The sequence below is a fragment of the Carcharhinus amblyrhynchos genome, chromosome 2 (assembly GCF_965287045.1).
Source record: "Carcharhinus amblyrhynchos chromosome 2, sCarAmb.v2.hapA, whole genome shotgun sequence".
NCBI classification, from domain to species: domain Eukaryota; kingdom Metazoa; phylum Chordata; class Chondrichthyes; order Carcharhiniformes; family Carcharhinidae; genus Carcharhinus; species Carcharhinus amblyrhynchos.
The window spans coordinates 128,585,110-128,602,633 of record NC_137325.1 but is presented as its reverse complement, the minus strand read 5'-3'; the positions used below and the strand labels follow the sequence as shown (position 1 = coordinate 128,602,633).

The 17,524-nt window shown below is 41.0% G+C and overlaps 1 protein-coding gene across 3 annotated transcripts in view; it reads left to right on the top strand.

Annotated features, from left to right (window-relative positions):
- Nucleotides 1-17,524, top strand: part of zmynd11 (zinc finger, MYND-type containing 11) — a 176,308-nt gene that overhangs the window by 132,071 nt on the left and 26,713 nt on the right. For all 3 annotated transcript variants that reach the window (XM_080212711.1, XM_080212720.1, XM_080212702.1), the window contains 2 exons: nt 614-691; nt 10,649-10,767. In XM_080212711.1, coding sequence (XP_080068837.1) covers nt 614-691; nt 10,649-10,767 — 197 coding nt within the window. The remainder of the gene's footprint in view (nt 1-613; nt 692-10,648; nt 10,768-17,524) is intronic.

Sequence of the window (17,524 nt, the reverse complement as noted above, 5' to 3'; positions counted from 1 at the left end):
CTAGCTTAGATTTATATCTTCAATGTACTTGTGATTTAAAATGAACCCTGTTCCCTTCTGCTTCCAGTGCCAAGGTAGCCCTCATTGCACAACGATGATCAGTTATATTAAAATGTTCTGTTTTAGTAAAATGTGCTGTTTTCACATATTGCAAATGTGCAGATTAGAAGTGTTCAGCTCAAAATTTCAAAGAAAAATCTGAGTGAATGCTTGGTTTAGTGGCTAATATTTACATTAAAATAGTGAAAATTGTAGACATTTGAAATGGCTAAGACAAAATTTGAAGGTTCCAGTACAGATTAGTATACAACAGAAGTGGAAAGTATGTGCTTCATTGCTGAAAAATCACAGCTAACAATGTTTCTTCCAACTTTATTATTCCATTGTAAAATTTTTTTGTTTGCAATCTAATGCAAAAAAAATAGTGTTAAATTTCTTTTCGTTGCTTTTTGGAAAATGGGCAATGTTTATAATCAGCAATTAAGTTTATCAAGTATCTAAGAGTGTGACGAAGAAAAGTAGTATTTCAGTAGCTCCAAAATTAAGTTAATCTTCTTTAAAGTTTAAATCAACTTCATTCTGCCTGCTGCTAATACTTTATTTTGTTTTCCAGCTGGCAGAACTTCAACTGTGCAAGAACTGTTTCTACTTATCAAATGCACGGCCAGAGAATTGGTTCTGCTACCCTTGTGTAAGTGGGTGAATAAATTCCTATTTTTGAATAATGCATTCCTTGCATTGTGGGAGATCCATGTTGGAGAATGGACCATCTTTTCTACTTTTATCAATATTTAACTATTTGGGGTTAGCTGATAAATTAAATTTTGTTTATAGCTCATTCCACACTGACCCAAAATGTGACTTGTTTCCAAAGTTAAAAAAGCATATGCTATTGAAATACTGTGACATTTTCAATTCCTTATACCTAAATGAGTGCTAATTTTAATTGTGAACACTTTCGTTCTAAGCTCCTCTGTTAATAGAAACTGAGATTGCACTGCCCACTCATTACATATAAGAGCCCTCCATCCAGCAGTTTTTCTTTGCTTCAGTTTGTCAGAACTAAAGTTCCAGAATTGAATACTAACTAATAATACTAATTGAAAACTAACCCATTACACAATCATGGCTTTGTGTATTTAAATGACAAAGCTGGAGACATTCCTACACGAGATATCTCATGGCATCCCTGCGAATGTAAATTATTTGTGATTTTGTTCCATGGATCAGCACCTACTGGATGCTTGCTGGAAATGCCTTTAAGTTATTTTACTTGGTTGGGGGTGGTAGTGGTGGGTAAAGGAACCCTTTTTTTTTAGCTGGGTTAAGTGAATACACAGCAATTGGAGCAACGGTGTTCTTTACCCACATTGCCAGCCTCTGATACAAATAGCATTTCAATAGAAATTAATAATAATTTCCCATATACAGTGCTAAAAATTATGGCCTATTTATCAAAATTTTATTATCAGTGAAATGTATAAATTGAATTGTCATATACTAAATATTAGAGAGGAATATACTTAGTACACTCACTAATAACTTGCATGATGTCAAAGACTTTTTAGCCCAAAAGTCCAAGAGCAAAAAGCCTTGGCCCTAAAGCAACCCAACCAAGGAGAGGAATTCCAAACGTAAGCTATGACGAATCTGGAAAATCTTCACACATCCAACTCCATTCCAGGACAATGGGGTCAAATAAAGTCAGCAGCACTCGACTGTTGTGCCCAGACTATTAGATTTGAGCATTGTCATCATTAGGAACAACTTGAAGAAAGTGATGATGTAATATGTGACCTCTTAGGAAAATGATCAGCCTTCATTGCCTGATTGAACAATCCAAGGTTACAAGCCAAAGCAGCTCAAGGCTGCTGTCCAAAGACAAATCCGGAAGGTAAAGGACATGTTGGGAAGAGAGTCTGAGAAATCCAGCAATGGAATTGGAAGGAAAATGACCCCCACCCCCAATGCCCTACTTCAGGAATACAACAAATGTTTTTAGGAAAGATGATGAACCATCATGACGTGCAACACTTTCTTGAAGCCACAAGGGCCAAAGTCCAAAAGATATGCTGGTTAGATGGATTGGCCATGCTAAATTCTGTGTACCCAAACAGGTGCTGGATTGTGGCAACTAGGGGATTTTCGCAGTATTTCATTGCAGTGTTAATGTAAGCCTACTTATGACAAATAAATTAACTATAACTTATCTATAGACCAAGTCAAATTGCCAACTTTCCATTCGCACAGGATAGTCTTTGCCTTAAGGATGACAATGCCACCTATCAGTGCTGGAAAGAACATTTTCAGTAACTCCCATGAATCATGAATTCACGGTGGTAGCTTAGACTTTCTAGACTACGTTACCAGTACACTGTAGTAGAAGCCATGTGTGAACCACCATTGATGAGAGAGTTGCAATGAACAATCGGACTGATGAAAAATAACAGTGCTTGTGGCTCTGATGGTATTCAAAAGAACATAAGAAATAGGAGCAGGAGTAGGCCATCTAGCCCTTCGAGCCTGCCCCGCCATTCAATAAGATCATGGCTGATCTGTCGTGGCTCAGTTCCACATTCCCGCCCTCTCCCCATAACCCTTAATCCCCTCTCTTATCAAAAACCCATCAACCCGCGTCTTAAAAATATTTAGCAAGGTAGCCTCCACCACTTCAACAGGCAGAGAATTCCAGAGATTCACCACCCTTTGAGTGAAGAAGTTCTTCCTCAACTCCGTTCTAAACCACCCCCCCTTTATCTTGAGGCTGTGCCCCCTAGTCCTACTGTCCTTTCTGAGCAGGAAGAGTCTCTCCACCTCTATCCTATCCATCCCATTCATCATCTTATATGTCTCAATGAGATCTCCCCTCATTCTTCTAAACTCTAACGAGTACAAGCCTAGTTTATTCAGCCTCTCCTCATAGCTCAACCCCCTCAACTCCGGCATCAGCCTAGTAAACCTCCTCTGTACTCCCTCCAAGGCCAAAATATCCTTGCGTAAGTGCGGCGACCAAAACTGCACACAGTACTCCAGCTGCGGCCTCACCAGTTCCCTATACAGCTGCAGCAAGACGTCCCTACTTTTATATTCAATCCCCCTCAGTATGAAGGTCAGCATCCCATTAGCCTTCCTCACCACCTGCTGCACCTGCAGGCTGGGTTTTTGCGACTCATGCACAAGGACCCCGAGGTCCCTCTGCACCATCGCCTGCTGCAGTTTTTCGCCACGTAAGTAATAGTCCTTCCTACCGTTATTCCTACCAAAGTGGACCACCTCGCACTTGCCAACATTAAATTCCATTTGCCAGTTCCTGGCCCATTCGCCCAACCTATCTAGATCCTTCTGCAGACTCTCCACACCCTCCGCGCAATTTGCCGTTCCACCAATCTTGGTGTCATCAGCAAATTTCGACACCATACACTCGGTTCCCTCCTCCAGATCATCTATATAAATGGTAAATAGCTGAGGCCCCAGCACTGACCCCTTGAGGTCTTTAAAAGCTGGCAGGTCTTCACTTTTATCAAGACTCTGTGCATTAATCCAATAGAATTGGAAGGAAAACGACCCCCGCCCTCAATGCCCTACTTCAGAAATACAACAAATGTCTTTAGGAAAGATGAAGAATCATTTTGTGCAAGGTATTGAGATATTGTCCATAGCAGGGAAATCCTAACATACATTCTGCTGAACCGCCTACTTCCTGTGACTGAGGAAATCCTTCCAGAGACATAAGGTTGGATTTTTCTCCCACTCTGTGGTGTGTTTTGCAGCAGCAGAAGGCAGTGCACCACTCGCTGGTGGCAGAACTTTGTGGTCGCAGTGTTGTCAATGGAGTTTCCTGTTGAACACCACCATTTCATCACTAGGAAACCGGCAGCTGGGGTGCACTGTCACTGGGACCTTAAGATCCTGCTGGCCTAAACACTAGCAAGGCTTTGGCAATAGTATGACTTTGGTTTATGTTTAAAGATTATTAATGTCACAAGTAGGCTTTCATTGACACTGCAGTGAAGTTACTGCGTAAATCCCCCAGTCTCCACACTCTGGCACCTGTTTGGGTACACTGAGGGAGAATTTAACATGGCCAGTGCCCCTAACCACCACGTCTTTCGGACTTTGGGAGGAACCTGGAGCACCCGGAGGAAACCGACGCAGGTATGGGAAGAACATGCAAACTCCACGCAGACAGTGATCTGAGCCGGGGACTGAACCCAGGACTCTGGCGCTGAGCAATGCTATAACCACTGTGCCACTTGCAGAGGAATCTCTAATATGGTCTTTGTTGCCAGACAAATCCAAGCAAAATGTGAAAAACGACACCGTGAACTCTTTATTGAATTCAGTGATCTGAGCAAAGCGTTTAACTTGATAAATTATAAGGCTGTTGTGGATTGACTAAGAAACTTCATCAGAATCCTGTAATTGTTTTGTGATTATGCTACTGCAGCTTGAGTGGGTGATCTGAAATAAACACCTTCAAAATCCAGACCAGGGTCAAGCAAGGCTGTAATAGCCTCCATACTACTTGCAATCTACCTGTTAGTGGCCATTCACTCAAAGATCAGCTGCCTGTGGTGTCCTTATTAAACCATCCAAATGGAAACTTCAGTCACCTCCTTGCAAACTAAATGGACCATCTCTGGACATATATGATCTACAGTTTACAATGACTGCAGTGCTGTTGTCCACTCTGTTTACAAGCCTGGAATGTTACCAAAACAAATCTTGTAAACCAATCCCCATCTGGTCAGCCAAATATTCCACCTCCCATATAGGTTGAAGGGGAGACTCTGGAATATGTTAAGCACTTCAGCTACCTCTCTTGAAAGACCACCATTGATGAAATTCAACATCTGGTCAGCTGTGCCAGCTCCACTTTCCATACATTTAGGTGACAAGTGTTTGACAACAAAGGTCAATAAAAAAAATCCAAGTGTACATAACAGTTGGCATTTTCACACCCCTGTGAGAGCTGTCTGTGTAGCAGCGACACACAACAGCACCAGAGAAATTGCATCAACAATGCCTCTGCCACATCTCCGGATTCAATGCGAAGACCATTGAACAAATGCTAGTGTCCTCCTTGAAGTCAACGGATGTTATAGGGCTAATGGAAGGACTCTTAGTAGTGTTGACGAGCAGGGAGATCTTGGGGTACATGTGCATAGCTCCCTGAAGGCTGGCACCCAGGTTGATAAGGTTGTTAAGAAGGCATACGGTGTGTTAGCTTTTATTGGTAGAGGGATTGAATTTTGGAGCCATGAGGTCATGTTACAACTGTGCAAAACTCTGGTGCGGCTGCACTTGGAGTATTGCATACAGTTCTGGTCGCCGCATTATAAGAAATGTGGAAGCATTGGAAAGGGTGCAGAGGAGGTTTACCAGGATGTTGCCTGGTATGGTGGGAAAGCCTTATGAGGAAAGGCTGAGGGACTTGAGGTTATTTTCATTGGAGAGAAGAAGGTTACGAGGTGACCTGATTGAGGCATACAAGATGATCAAAGGATTGGATAGGGTGGACAGTGAGAGTCTTTTTCCTCGGTTGGTGATGGCTAACACGAGGGGACATAGCTTTAACTTAAGGGGTGGTAGTTATAGGACGGATGTCAGAGGTAGGTTCTTTACCCAGAGGGTAGTAAGGTCGTGGAATGCTCTGCCTGCAGCAGTTGTGGACTCGCCAACTTTAAGGGCGTTCAAATGGTCAGTGGATAGGCATATGGATAACATTGGAATAGTTTAGGTTAGAGGGTCATTAGATTGGCTCCACTGGTCGGCGCAACATCGAGGGCCGAAGGGCCTGTACTGCGCTGTAGTGTTCTACGTTCTATGTAACTCCACAAGCAGTTAGCAAAACTCCTGTAAGATCAACTTTAGTGGACTGGACGCGGTGAAAAGTGTTTCCCCAACCATGTCCTGTTCTCTCAACCATCAAATGGCTAATGTTCCAGGAAACAGCAAAGGAAACACTTCAAAGACATTCTAAAAGTTTCCTTGAAGTGCGGTAGCGTTGGCAGTGACTGGGCGGAGCTTGCAACCAGCTGCTTAAACATGTTCAAGCTGCAACCTGGTAAAGCCAAGCAATCACAGAAAAGCAAATTCTGCCCTCCTGATCCTACTACCTGATGAATTATTCCACCACATATCGGCAGATTGCAAATTAATCTGTTCAGTCATGCGGCCAAAAACAGAAACACATGACCCTCAGTAAGGGCATCCTTGAGGGACTAACAACTGCAATAATGACAGTGAATGCCTCGCTATTATTATTTTTCCAGTGACTATATCATAGATTTTCGAGATGGAAGTACCAGAATCTTATGGACATCCTAGAACAAATTGATTAAAGAATAGGAAATCATCAAAATTCTGTCCAGTTTAGATAATTTGATACAATTTTCTAGTATATTGTTTCTGATACTGTATTCTAATAATCTGCAATTAAGGTAGCTGATATTTGACATCAACTTTTGAAATTTAGGTCCATCCTTGTAGCAGATCTGTGGGAGATCCATCACATATGCTAAATTATTGTTTTATATGCTTTTAAAATAATAGATATAGTGTGAGAATGGGCTTTTTGCCCATTTGTAATATGTTGCTTATTTAACAGCAGTTGAACAGATGAAATATTTGGGACCATCTAGCAATTTGGATATTTGAAGTCCTTTTAACAATGCCAATATTTCTGTTCATTAATCTTTCTTGATAAAGTTTCCTTCTAACCATATGTGACGAAGAATGTTGACAATTTGGAGCAATTGTGCTGTTAAATCTGCATCCATGGCACATTCATTATGCGGTATATCAAATAATTTTCAAATGTCAGAAGATTGGAAATTAATTTGTACACCTGTAAGTCATCCAGCAATTTGTGGTGAGCAACAGTTGTCGCCTTGAGTTCCGAATTATCACCAGCAAAAGTCTAAGAAAATTGGGTGATGGTGTCCCAAAGAGTGAGATTAGATAAGGGGATGTCGATCAGGGTAAGCTTTTAACGGGCTTGCTAGAAATGCATTGTACCGCCTGTCCATAGTGCCACTTTTAATATCCAAATTGCAACGCGGCAAGACTTTGCCGACAACACCTTACAAACCCACCATCTTACAACTCTACCATCCAGAAGAACAAAGACAGCAGATGTATTGGGGAATGCCACCAACTTCATATTCCCCTCCAAGCCTCCAACCTTCCTGACCAGAAACTATACAGCTTGCCTTCGTTTTTGCTGGGTTAAAAACCTGGAACTCCTTTCCCCACAGCACTGTGGATGTACCCTACACCACATGGATTGCAACAGTTTAAGGCAGTGGCTCAGCAACACCTTCTTGAGAGCAATTGGAGATGGAAAACAAATGCTGGCGTTGCCAGCAATGCTGACATCCCAAGAAAGAATAAAAAAGAACATCATCTACTTCCGATGCCACTGCATGCAGATTCCAATACTCATCTAGCCTCTTTTGGCCACAGTCTCCTTGACCTGTTCGTGGTGCAGTGCTGAATGCAATAGCATAATTGCTGCTGCTGGTTGTCTGCTGAACAGATAGCAGCCCTTGACGAAACATGTAATACAAGTGATACAGGTCTCAGCAAAGCTTGAATAAAGCAGTTTGCCATTTATCATCAAGGAGTGAGGTGGATTGCAGCTCTTCTCAATTCATGGAGCAGTATTTAATCATTAGTGACATCAACAGTAAATCACACATTTAAACCAGCATGTGTGGTTCACTCCTAATGCATGAGATTGAGGTCTCATGTTTCTTAATTTTGAGTATTGCGGTAAAAGATCATGCTGTCAAATCTATACTGCATGAGGAAAGGGTGCTGATTATCTTTTGCCCTTTTCTCAGGCCGTATAAATTGTTGCTCCCTTTGAACTTTGGCTTTCTGTCATCTCCTGAAGATTGCAAAACAAAAAGTTTCGATGGTGTCTCTTTTTCCGCAATACTCAAGTACTACTAAGCAACACATTTCATGATATAATTCTATTCCCTTTCCACAATGTAAATGTTTCTTTTTTGATTTCAAATAATAAAATGCCGTTGTATAATCAAGCCTGGGGAGGGATCATTAGAATCTTTAGATCCCATGTACATTTATTGGGAATGTGAAATTAAAAACAAGAGAAAATGTTGGAAAAACTCAGGTGGAGAGAGGAACAGAGTTAACATTTCAAATCGATGGCTGGCTTAAGTCTGATGAGAGGTCATCAGCCTAAGGGCGTCAACTCCGTCTCTCTCCTCGCAGATACTGCTTGACCTGCTGAGTATTTTCAGTATTGGAATTGAGAATTGTTGCTAGGCATCAAGTTTCATTTTAAGGAAGTAGAACAAACATAGCCAGAGTGAATGTATACCTTTAATTGTTTAATTTTATACATTAATTTTGTTAAATGCACTTAGTGCAAGTTATCATATTGTTGCGGCAGGCCACCTCCCTTAAGATGTAACTGATTCTATTAAATGAGTGATTTCTCCAGCCTCCAGAGTCATCATGCATACTGATACTATTCCCATTCATTGTTTAGGGTGTATTTAAATGTTATAAATTTCCTGTTATCACATCAATGATGCAAAGATGTTAATTGCAAGTATTTTAGTTTTTGAATGAAGTAGTACTTTGGAGCAGGTTTTCTGTCAATCTTAAGGCTTATTTAAAAGAAAAAAAATGTTGCTCACTCATGTTTTGGAAGTAGGACTTGAAAAGGTAGTAAGATGCACTAAGTGTTTGACTTGGGAGGAGTGCAGAATAATAGGAAAGCAGAAAAAATATCATTTAAAAAAATGAATAAACATTGCATTTTTTTATAAACTTGGATTTCAGCAAAGCCTTTGAAGGGGTCCCACGTTAAGACTTACAAAGAAGGCAAATGCACATGAGAATACAGGGTATTTTGATAAAGCGATTTTAGAATTGGCTCAGTTGTAGGACAGAGTGATGACAGAAATTTGGTTTAGTGATTGGAAGCCAGTGTTGATTGATTTTGATTTACTATTATCACATGTATTAGCATACAGTGAAAAGTATTGTTACTTACATGCTATACAGACAAAGCATACTGTTCATAGAAAAGGAAAGAAGAGGGTGCACAATGTAGTGTTACAGTTATAGCAAGGGCGTAGAGAAAGATCAGCTTAATGCTAAGTAAATCCACTTGAAAGTCTGACGGCAGCAGAGAAGAAGCTGTTTTTGGGTTGGTTGGAACGTTTCCTCAGACGTTTGTATCTTTTTCTTGATAGAAGAAGGTGGACCTTCTTGTGGCGTACCACATGGATGTGTGCTGAGCTCCATTATTCATCATTTACGTAAATGACGTACGTGACTTATGTGGGGGAATTAGTAAGTTTACAGATGATGCAAAGATTGGCTGGGTGGTTAACAATGGAGCTGAGTCTTTTGGGCTACAGGAAGATGTGGACGGGATGGTCAAATGGTAGGTATGTGGCAGATGGAAGTTAACCCTGAAAAGCGGAGGTGATACATTTTGGAAAGAGTAATTTGATGAAGAAATATTCAGTGAATGGCATGAGACTAGGAGGTTCTGAGGAACAAAGGGACTTTGGTGTGTTTGTCCATAGATCTCTGAAGGCAGAAGGACACATCAGTGGAGTGATGAAAAAAGACTTGCCTTTTAACAATCGAGGCATAGATTGCAAAACTAGGGGAGTCATGTTGGAGTTGTATAGAAATTGGTGAGGCCACTGCTGGAGTATTGTGTTCAGTTCTGATCGCCACATTATAGGATGGATGTGATTGTACTGGAGGGGTGCAGAGGAGATCTGCCAAGATGTTGCCTGGGATGGAACATTTAAGTCACGAGAGATTGGATAGACTTGAATTGTTTTCGTTGAAGCAGAGAAGCCTGAGGGATGACCTGATCGAGGTGCACAAGATTATGACGGGTACGGACAAGGTGAGTAGGGAACAGCTCATATCTTTTAAAACTATCTGGATAAGCACTTCGCCTTGATAGGCCAAGTGCTGGTAAATGGGATTAGGTAGGTAGGTTAGATGGTTCTTGTCAGTGCAGACTCAATGGAACTCTCCTGACTGTATGATTCTGTTTAAAATTTGAGGTGTTGATGATTAGCATTTGTGACAAAATGAGAAAGACGTGGAGGAGTAAGGAGATGTGGAGGGATAAAGAAGGTGGAAGAAAAATTATTTGGATACTGAAGTAGATGTGGGGGAGGAAGCTAAATCTAGGTTTAAAAGAGATGCCAGGGTTCTACACTTCCTAGTTTAACTTGGGATGACAGCCAAGGAGACTGAGCTGGGGCCTGGCTCTTAAAAATACCAATTGGAGCCAAAGCGTTTTCTGACCTTCAGCTGGAAGAAGCGTTGGCTCATATCAATAACATGCAGGTGAGTCGAGTGTGTGATAATAGCCTTTGAATTGATGAACGCTGTAGTGAGGTACTACTGGTTTGTCATTTGTATTCGTTAGAGGACTGGAGAAGTTGCACCTTATTGGAAGCAGTGCTGGGGATCACACGTGCGGTCATACGGAATTACATAAAACGCTCTATTCAGGGTTTTGTTTGTTAAAGAAGGTAATTAAAAGCAAGTTATCTGAGCTGTTATGACCCTTAGTAAAACTGCTCATTGAAGATACGTATTGCATTTTGTGTGGCTTTTGTTTTCACCTTAGGTTCCCAATCATGAGCTGGTGTGGGCCCGAATGAAAGGGTTTGGATTTTGGCCTGCCAAAGTCATGCAACGCCAAGACAATCAGGTGGATGTGCGCTTCTTTGGGCATCATCATCAGAGGTGCAGTATTTCTTAGTAACTTTTTCTTATAGTTTGTGTGTTTTAAAATGAAATAAATATATATAAGCCAACCAAATGTTCTTTGTTTATTCTGGCTATAGCCTTGTCAATTTATTTCCAAAATAATCCCAATTTCATTCTATAACCACCATCAAATTACACTCTGATGTCTTTAAGAGAAATACATTGCATTTTTGTGTTACTTTTCCTGGGTTCCGCATCGTAGACCGGTCCTGTTAGTCAGTTCAAATTCTTGTAGAATGAGAGCTTTTACTTGCCAGGTATCTTCTTGATTGTAATGTGACCAGATATTAGAACACCACGTCAGTACAGCGGCTACCTTGATTTCAGAATATGTCAGAACAAACATAGAATTTTTTTTGTCTGTAAATTATTGGGTAGATTTATTAAATATTTGATACATCTACTCTGAGGGAGTGGAGCATTGAAGCAGTGAAGTCTTGCTGCAAATGGGGCAGCACAGTGGCACGTGCGGCCTCTCAGCACCAGGTGTCCTGGGTTCAACTCCTAGCCTGGATCACTGTGTGGAGTTTGCACATTCTCTCCCTGATTGCATGGGTGTTCTCCCACAGCCCAAAGATGTGCAGTTTAGGTGGATTGTCATGCTAAATTCTCTCTCCATGTACCCAAACGGGTAGAATGTGGCGACTAGGAGATTTTCACAGTAATTTCATTGCACTGTTAATGTAAGCCTACTTGTGACAAATAAATAAACTTTAAACAAATGTATGGGTTATTATGAGACCCTGCCTGGAATACTGCATGCAGTTTTGCCTCCCTATTTAATGAGGGATATACTTGTATTAGAGGCAGCTCAGAGAAGGTTCACTAGGGATGAAGGGGCTGGCTTTTTAAGGAAATGCGATCTTATTGAAATCATATAAGATTCTGAGGAGGCTTGAAAGGGTCAATGCAAGAGGATATTTCCTTGTTGGATGGAAATCTAGAATCAGGGGACCAGTTTCAGAGTGAAGGGTCTCCCATTTAAGATAGAAATTTCTTCCCTGTGGATCATTAATCTTTGGAATTGTCTACCACAGAGAGCAGTGGAGGCTGGATCACTGAATATATTCAGGCTGAGTTAATCAGGTTTTTAATTGATGGGGGATTCAAGGGTTATTTGGGCAGGGAGCAAAGTGGACTTTAGACCATGAAGAGATCTGCAATGGTCTGATTGAGTGGTGAAGGAGGACAAATGTTTTATGCTGCTCCTCTTGTATGTATACTAAGAAGTCTCTCAGCACAGGTTAAAATCCAACAGGTTTATTTGGTAGCAAAAGCCACTAGCTTTCGGAGCACTGCCCCTTCATCAAGTGAGTGGGAGTTCTATTCACAAACAGGGCATATAAAGACAAAGTCAATTTACAGAATAATGGTTGGAATGTGAACGGAGTTGAGAAGGAACTTCTTCACTCAAAGGGTGGTGAATCTCTGGAATTCTCTGCCCATTGAAGTGGTGGAGGCTACCTCGCTAAATATAATTAAGACGCGGGTAGATAGGTTTTTGGTAGGCAAGGGGATTAAGGGTTATGGGGAGAAAGCGGGTAAGTGGAACTGAGCCACTTCAGATCAGCCATGATCTTATTGAATGGCGGGGCAGGCTCGAAGGGCTAGATGGCCTACTCCTGCTCCTATTTCTTATGTTCTTATGAGTCTTTACTGGTAATCAAGTCTTAAAGGTGCAGACAACGTGAGTGGAGAGAGCATTAAGCACAAGGTAAAGAGATGTGTATTGACGCCAGACAGGACAGTTAGTGAGATTTTACAAGCTCAGGCAAGTCGTGGGGGTTACAGATAGTGTGACATGAACCCAAGATCCCGGTTGAGCCCTTTCTCGTGTGCGGAACTTGGCTATCAGTCTCTGCTCAGCGACTCTGTGCTGTTGTGTGTCGTGAAGGCCGCCTTGGAGAATGCTTACCTCTTGTATGTTAACAGAGGTTAGTAATGATGGCAAGAAATTTACAGTAATTAAAGACCAAATGATACCTTCAATTTTAAAAAAAAATTACTCTTATTGTGCTGACTGCGAAACAAAGTTAGTGCAGGCCCTTCCATACTAATTTACCGTGGAATCTCCAGCTTATACCCCTCAAATAGCTGACAGTTTGGAGTCAGCTGAGAGATGCTTACAAAATCCTTTGACAAGCAGTCAAAGAAAGGAAATTAAGAATAAATATCTCAAACCGAGATCTAGTTGAACTTTAAAGAGATTCATAAAATTTGAATGGAATGATTTGCTTGCTTTGTGGGTGCAAATTATTCCATTCTAAACAGATTGGATGACCTGAGATAGGACTTCCTTCAGGAAGAATGGTACCAATAGCATTTGATATTAAAACCTCCCTGAGCTGATCTTCATTCCTGCCAGGTATGATTTTGCAGCTTTGATGTTTGGGATTGTCCTTTGTGCTATTTTTGATGGCTGTACAATAATGAATCCTAATCTATATAAAAAAAACAACAAACAATGTATAGATTCCTGACCCTTAAGATCGATAAAATTCAAATGGATCAAGTCTGTGAGAGAAGACATGCGCAGCAGTTTACATAATAGAACAGAAAAAGATCTACATTGCAAGAGAGCAGCAAGGAGTTCTACTGATTGGAAGAGCAGCAGCAGCTTCCCACCCTACACACTGTCCAACTTTCCTGGAGCTTCCTGCATCTCTCCTATGGAAAAACTGCGGCAGCTGGAAACATACATTAAAAACAAACAGCCGAGCAGAGTCTGTGAAGTGAGGAAAAACAGATGTGATGTTTCAGCACACCGACCTTACATCAGAACTCACGTACCTGATGACTTGAAATGATATTTATCTCTCCACAGATGCTGCCAGACCTGCTGAGGTTTCCAACATTTTTTTTTCTTCTTTTTACTGCGTGTCTCAGCCATTCCTGAACCCTGCTGGTTTATCAGCTGTTGGCTATAACATGTACGTATTGCTTTATGCAGTCTGCCACTTGGCAGCCCCTGAGCTTGCTAACTGCTGGCTGCCTGCTAACTTGGCAAATATATTATGAAACATTTTCTATTTAAAGTAGTTTCACATCAAAGTATAATGTGGAGGCCTGGAGTTGGATGTGAGGGAAGAGGATTAAGAATAATTAACCGGGAATAGCTAATTTCAGCGGGGTTGGGCTGTTTAGAATGGAATGAAAGGTTGGCAGAAGCTAGCTGAACAATTGGCTACCTTCAGAAAAATACTTCGGGTATATTTCCTCAAAAGGCAAACAAATGCAGGGCAAACAAATCCAGAGCTCCCTGGATGAAAAAGAAATTAGAAATTAAGCACACCATTTCTTATGACCAGTCGAAAATATAATTGACGTCCAAGACGAATACAGAGGTTCAGAGAGAAGGTCAAAAAGCATATTAGATAAGGGAAGAGAGATCATGAGAAATGACTGATAGCCAATGTGAAGGGGAATCCCAAAGTCTTCTATAGGACTGTAAATAGTAAAAGTAGATGTAGGAACCAAAAATGGCTGAATTATTAAATGAATACTTTGTATTTCTCTTTCCTGAGGAGGTAGATGCTGCCCTGGCTACTATGGTGACAGATGAGGAATGTCACTAGAAGGGTTCAAAATTGGTAAGGAACAAATTTTGGATAGACTGGTACCTAAAGTTGACACGTTCTGACACCAAGTGAGTAGAAAGTTAGAAAGCACAAGGAGGAAGAGATACCCGTGACTTAAACATATTCAACGAGGTAGCCTCCACCACTTCAATGGGCAGAGAATTCCAGAGATTCACCACCCTCTGAGAGAAGTTGTTCCTCCTCAACTCTGTTCTAAACCAATCCCCGCCCCCTCCCCACCCCCACTATTCTGAAGCTGTGCCCTCTAGTTCTGATTTCCTTTCTAAGCGGAAGTTCTGGAATTCTGGAAGTTCTATGTGGAAATGCTGGAACTGAAAGAAATGTGAATTGTTTCTCTCCACAGATGCTGTCTGACCTGCTGAGTATTTCCTTCCTTTTCTGCTTTACACACATGTCCTGTTCTTTAGTTCCAATTTCTATTCCCTTCATGTGGAATCATGATGTTGGTCACATTCAGGTTATTGATGAAATTGGCGACTTCCCCTAAATCTGTTTGCTTCTCCACAAAAAAAATAGAAACTTATAGTACAAATCACTCACTTTTACAAAGAGAAAAAGCATGTTGGAGAGGGAAATAAAGTAATTTGGGCATTTTGAGAGAAACCAAGATAGAAGGGAAGACGGAGAATAAGCGATCGGATACAATAATGGGGAATGAGAAGTTTAGAAACAATCTGAAGGCATTCAGACATGAAAAAGGAGGCAAGCTGAGAATGTGAGGAATGCATAGACAATAAGGAGAGAAATAAGGATACAGTGAGATATAGGAAGGTTCAGATTCTGCTGTTCAAACCTACAAGTATGCACAAGGATAGAGAGATTAAAAAAACTTGAATTCAGAATTCGAAGTGATAACCACAGATGCACACACTGATGTTGAGGAAGCACAGGAACAATTAATATGTGTCATGTATATATAGAGCAGGCAATTAGTGGCACACTTGAGGATTGAGATTGATGCTGGTAATTTACTGTCAGATATTTGCTGCATAAGTGAGTGATTTATACTATAAGTTTCTATATTTTTTTGTGGAGAAGCAAACAGATTTAGGGGGAGTTGCCAATTTCATCAATAACCTGAATGTGACCGACATCATGATTTCACATGAAAGGAATGGAAGTTGGAACTAAAGAACAGGACATGTGTGTAAAGCAGAAAAGGAAGGAAATACTCAGCAGGTCAGACAGCATCTGTGGAGAGAGAAACAGTTCACGTTTCTTTTATTTCCAGCATTCCCACTTAGAACTTCCAGAAACCAGAACTAGAGGGCACAACCTCAAAATAAGGTGGGGGGTGGTGAAAAATTTAGAACAGAGTTGAGGAGGAACTTCTTCTCTGAGGGTGGTGAATCTCTGGAACTCTCTGCCCATTGAAGTGGTGGAGGCTACCTCGTTGGATATGTTTAAATCATGGGTAGATAGATTTCTGATTGATAAGGGAATTAAGGGTTATGGGGAGCAGGCGGGTAAGTGGAACTGATTCACATCAGATCAGCCATGATCTTATTGAATGGCGGAGCAGGCTCAAAGGGCTAGATGGCCTATTCCTGCTCCCATTTCTTATGTTCTTATTTTGTATTTTAATTACATCCGCAGTTTTTTACTTTTGTATGTGTGTTGAGCAGGTGGTTTATTGAAAGAAAGCCAACTATTCTGGTGGCAGCTTGTTGAGTCTTGAACGACTAAGTATATAAACTAAATCTGTTGTACATAACTGCAGTGCATAACATTTTAAACTGCTTCTATGCATTATCACCAGAAAAGATTCGTATTAGGGAAACTAAAATTGGGAAGTATTTTTATCTGGTCGAGAAAGTTGAGAATTTGCTTCCATCATTGACAAACTTTAGTTACCACTTATAAAAATAAGATACTTGTGATCTGTCTTCAGCTGACTCCAAGTTTGTGCACAAGGCACATTCTTAATGCACAATGAACTAGGCATTTTATGTTAATTAGCTAAATCTAATCTGTAATTACATAGATATTGATGGATAAAATTATTTTCTTTGAAACATTGTCATGTGTTCAGCCACTTTGTATGACTGCAGCTAACAGAGGCTTTATGATTATTGATTTTAAATTGATTAAGTAATTTAATCAAGTCTGCTCCACCAAAACATATAAAGCTCAATTAACTTCACAAGATAGTGCTGCTAACTGACTGGTTTCCCTAGCTGGCACTGTCTACACACACACTGATTCATTCCCAAGTGTGGCATGCCCTTTTTTTAAAACTATAATTTAACATGCAGTTGGAATCTCCACATAAAATGAAGCCCCCATTTATGCAGATCTACATTTGTGTGAGTAATTGGCATTAATGCCACTATTGCATGTAGGGCTTTCCTGTGATGTTTCTAACAACTCAGAATTTCCTGGCACCATAACATTGATAAAGAAGGGTAGGATAAACTATGAAGCTGGGCTAGCGCTTAATATAAAAAAGGATAGCAAGAGTTTTTATAAATACATAAAAAAGAAGAGGCTGGCTAGGGTGAACGTTGGACCCTTAGAGGATGAGAGGGGGGACTTAGTGGTAGGGGATGGGGAAATGGCTGAGGCCCTGAATAACTTTTTTGTTTCGGTCTTCACGGAGGAGGACGTGAATAATTTGCCGGGTGTTAGCGATGGAAAGATGGTAGGAGTGGAGGGCCTGAATGACATTATTGTTACTAGAGAGGCGGTGCTCAACAGACTGGAGGGACTGATTGTGGACAAGTCCCCAGGACCGGATGGAATACATCCAAGGGTTCTGAAGGAAATGGCGGAGGTGATAGTGGATGCCTTGATGATTATTTTCCAAACGTCGCTGGATCCCGGGGAAGTGCCGGAAGATTGGAAAACAGCTAATGTTACGCCGTTGTTTAAGAAGGGTGGCAGGCAAAAGGTGGGGAATTATAGGCCGGTTAGTTTAACGTCTGTTGTAGCTAAAATGTTAGAATCCGTGATCAAGGAGAAAATAGTGAGGCATCTTGAGAATTGTTTGGTAGAGCAGACGCAGCACGGTTTCGTTAAGGGGAAGTTGTGTCTGACAAATTTATTGGAGTTCTATGAGGATGTGTCTAGGGCGGTGGATAGAGGAGAGCTGGTGGATGTGGTCTTTCTTGATTTTCAGAAGGCGTTTGACAAGG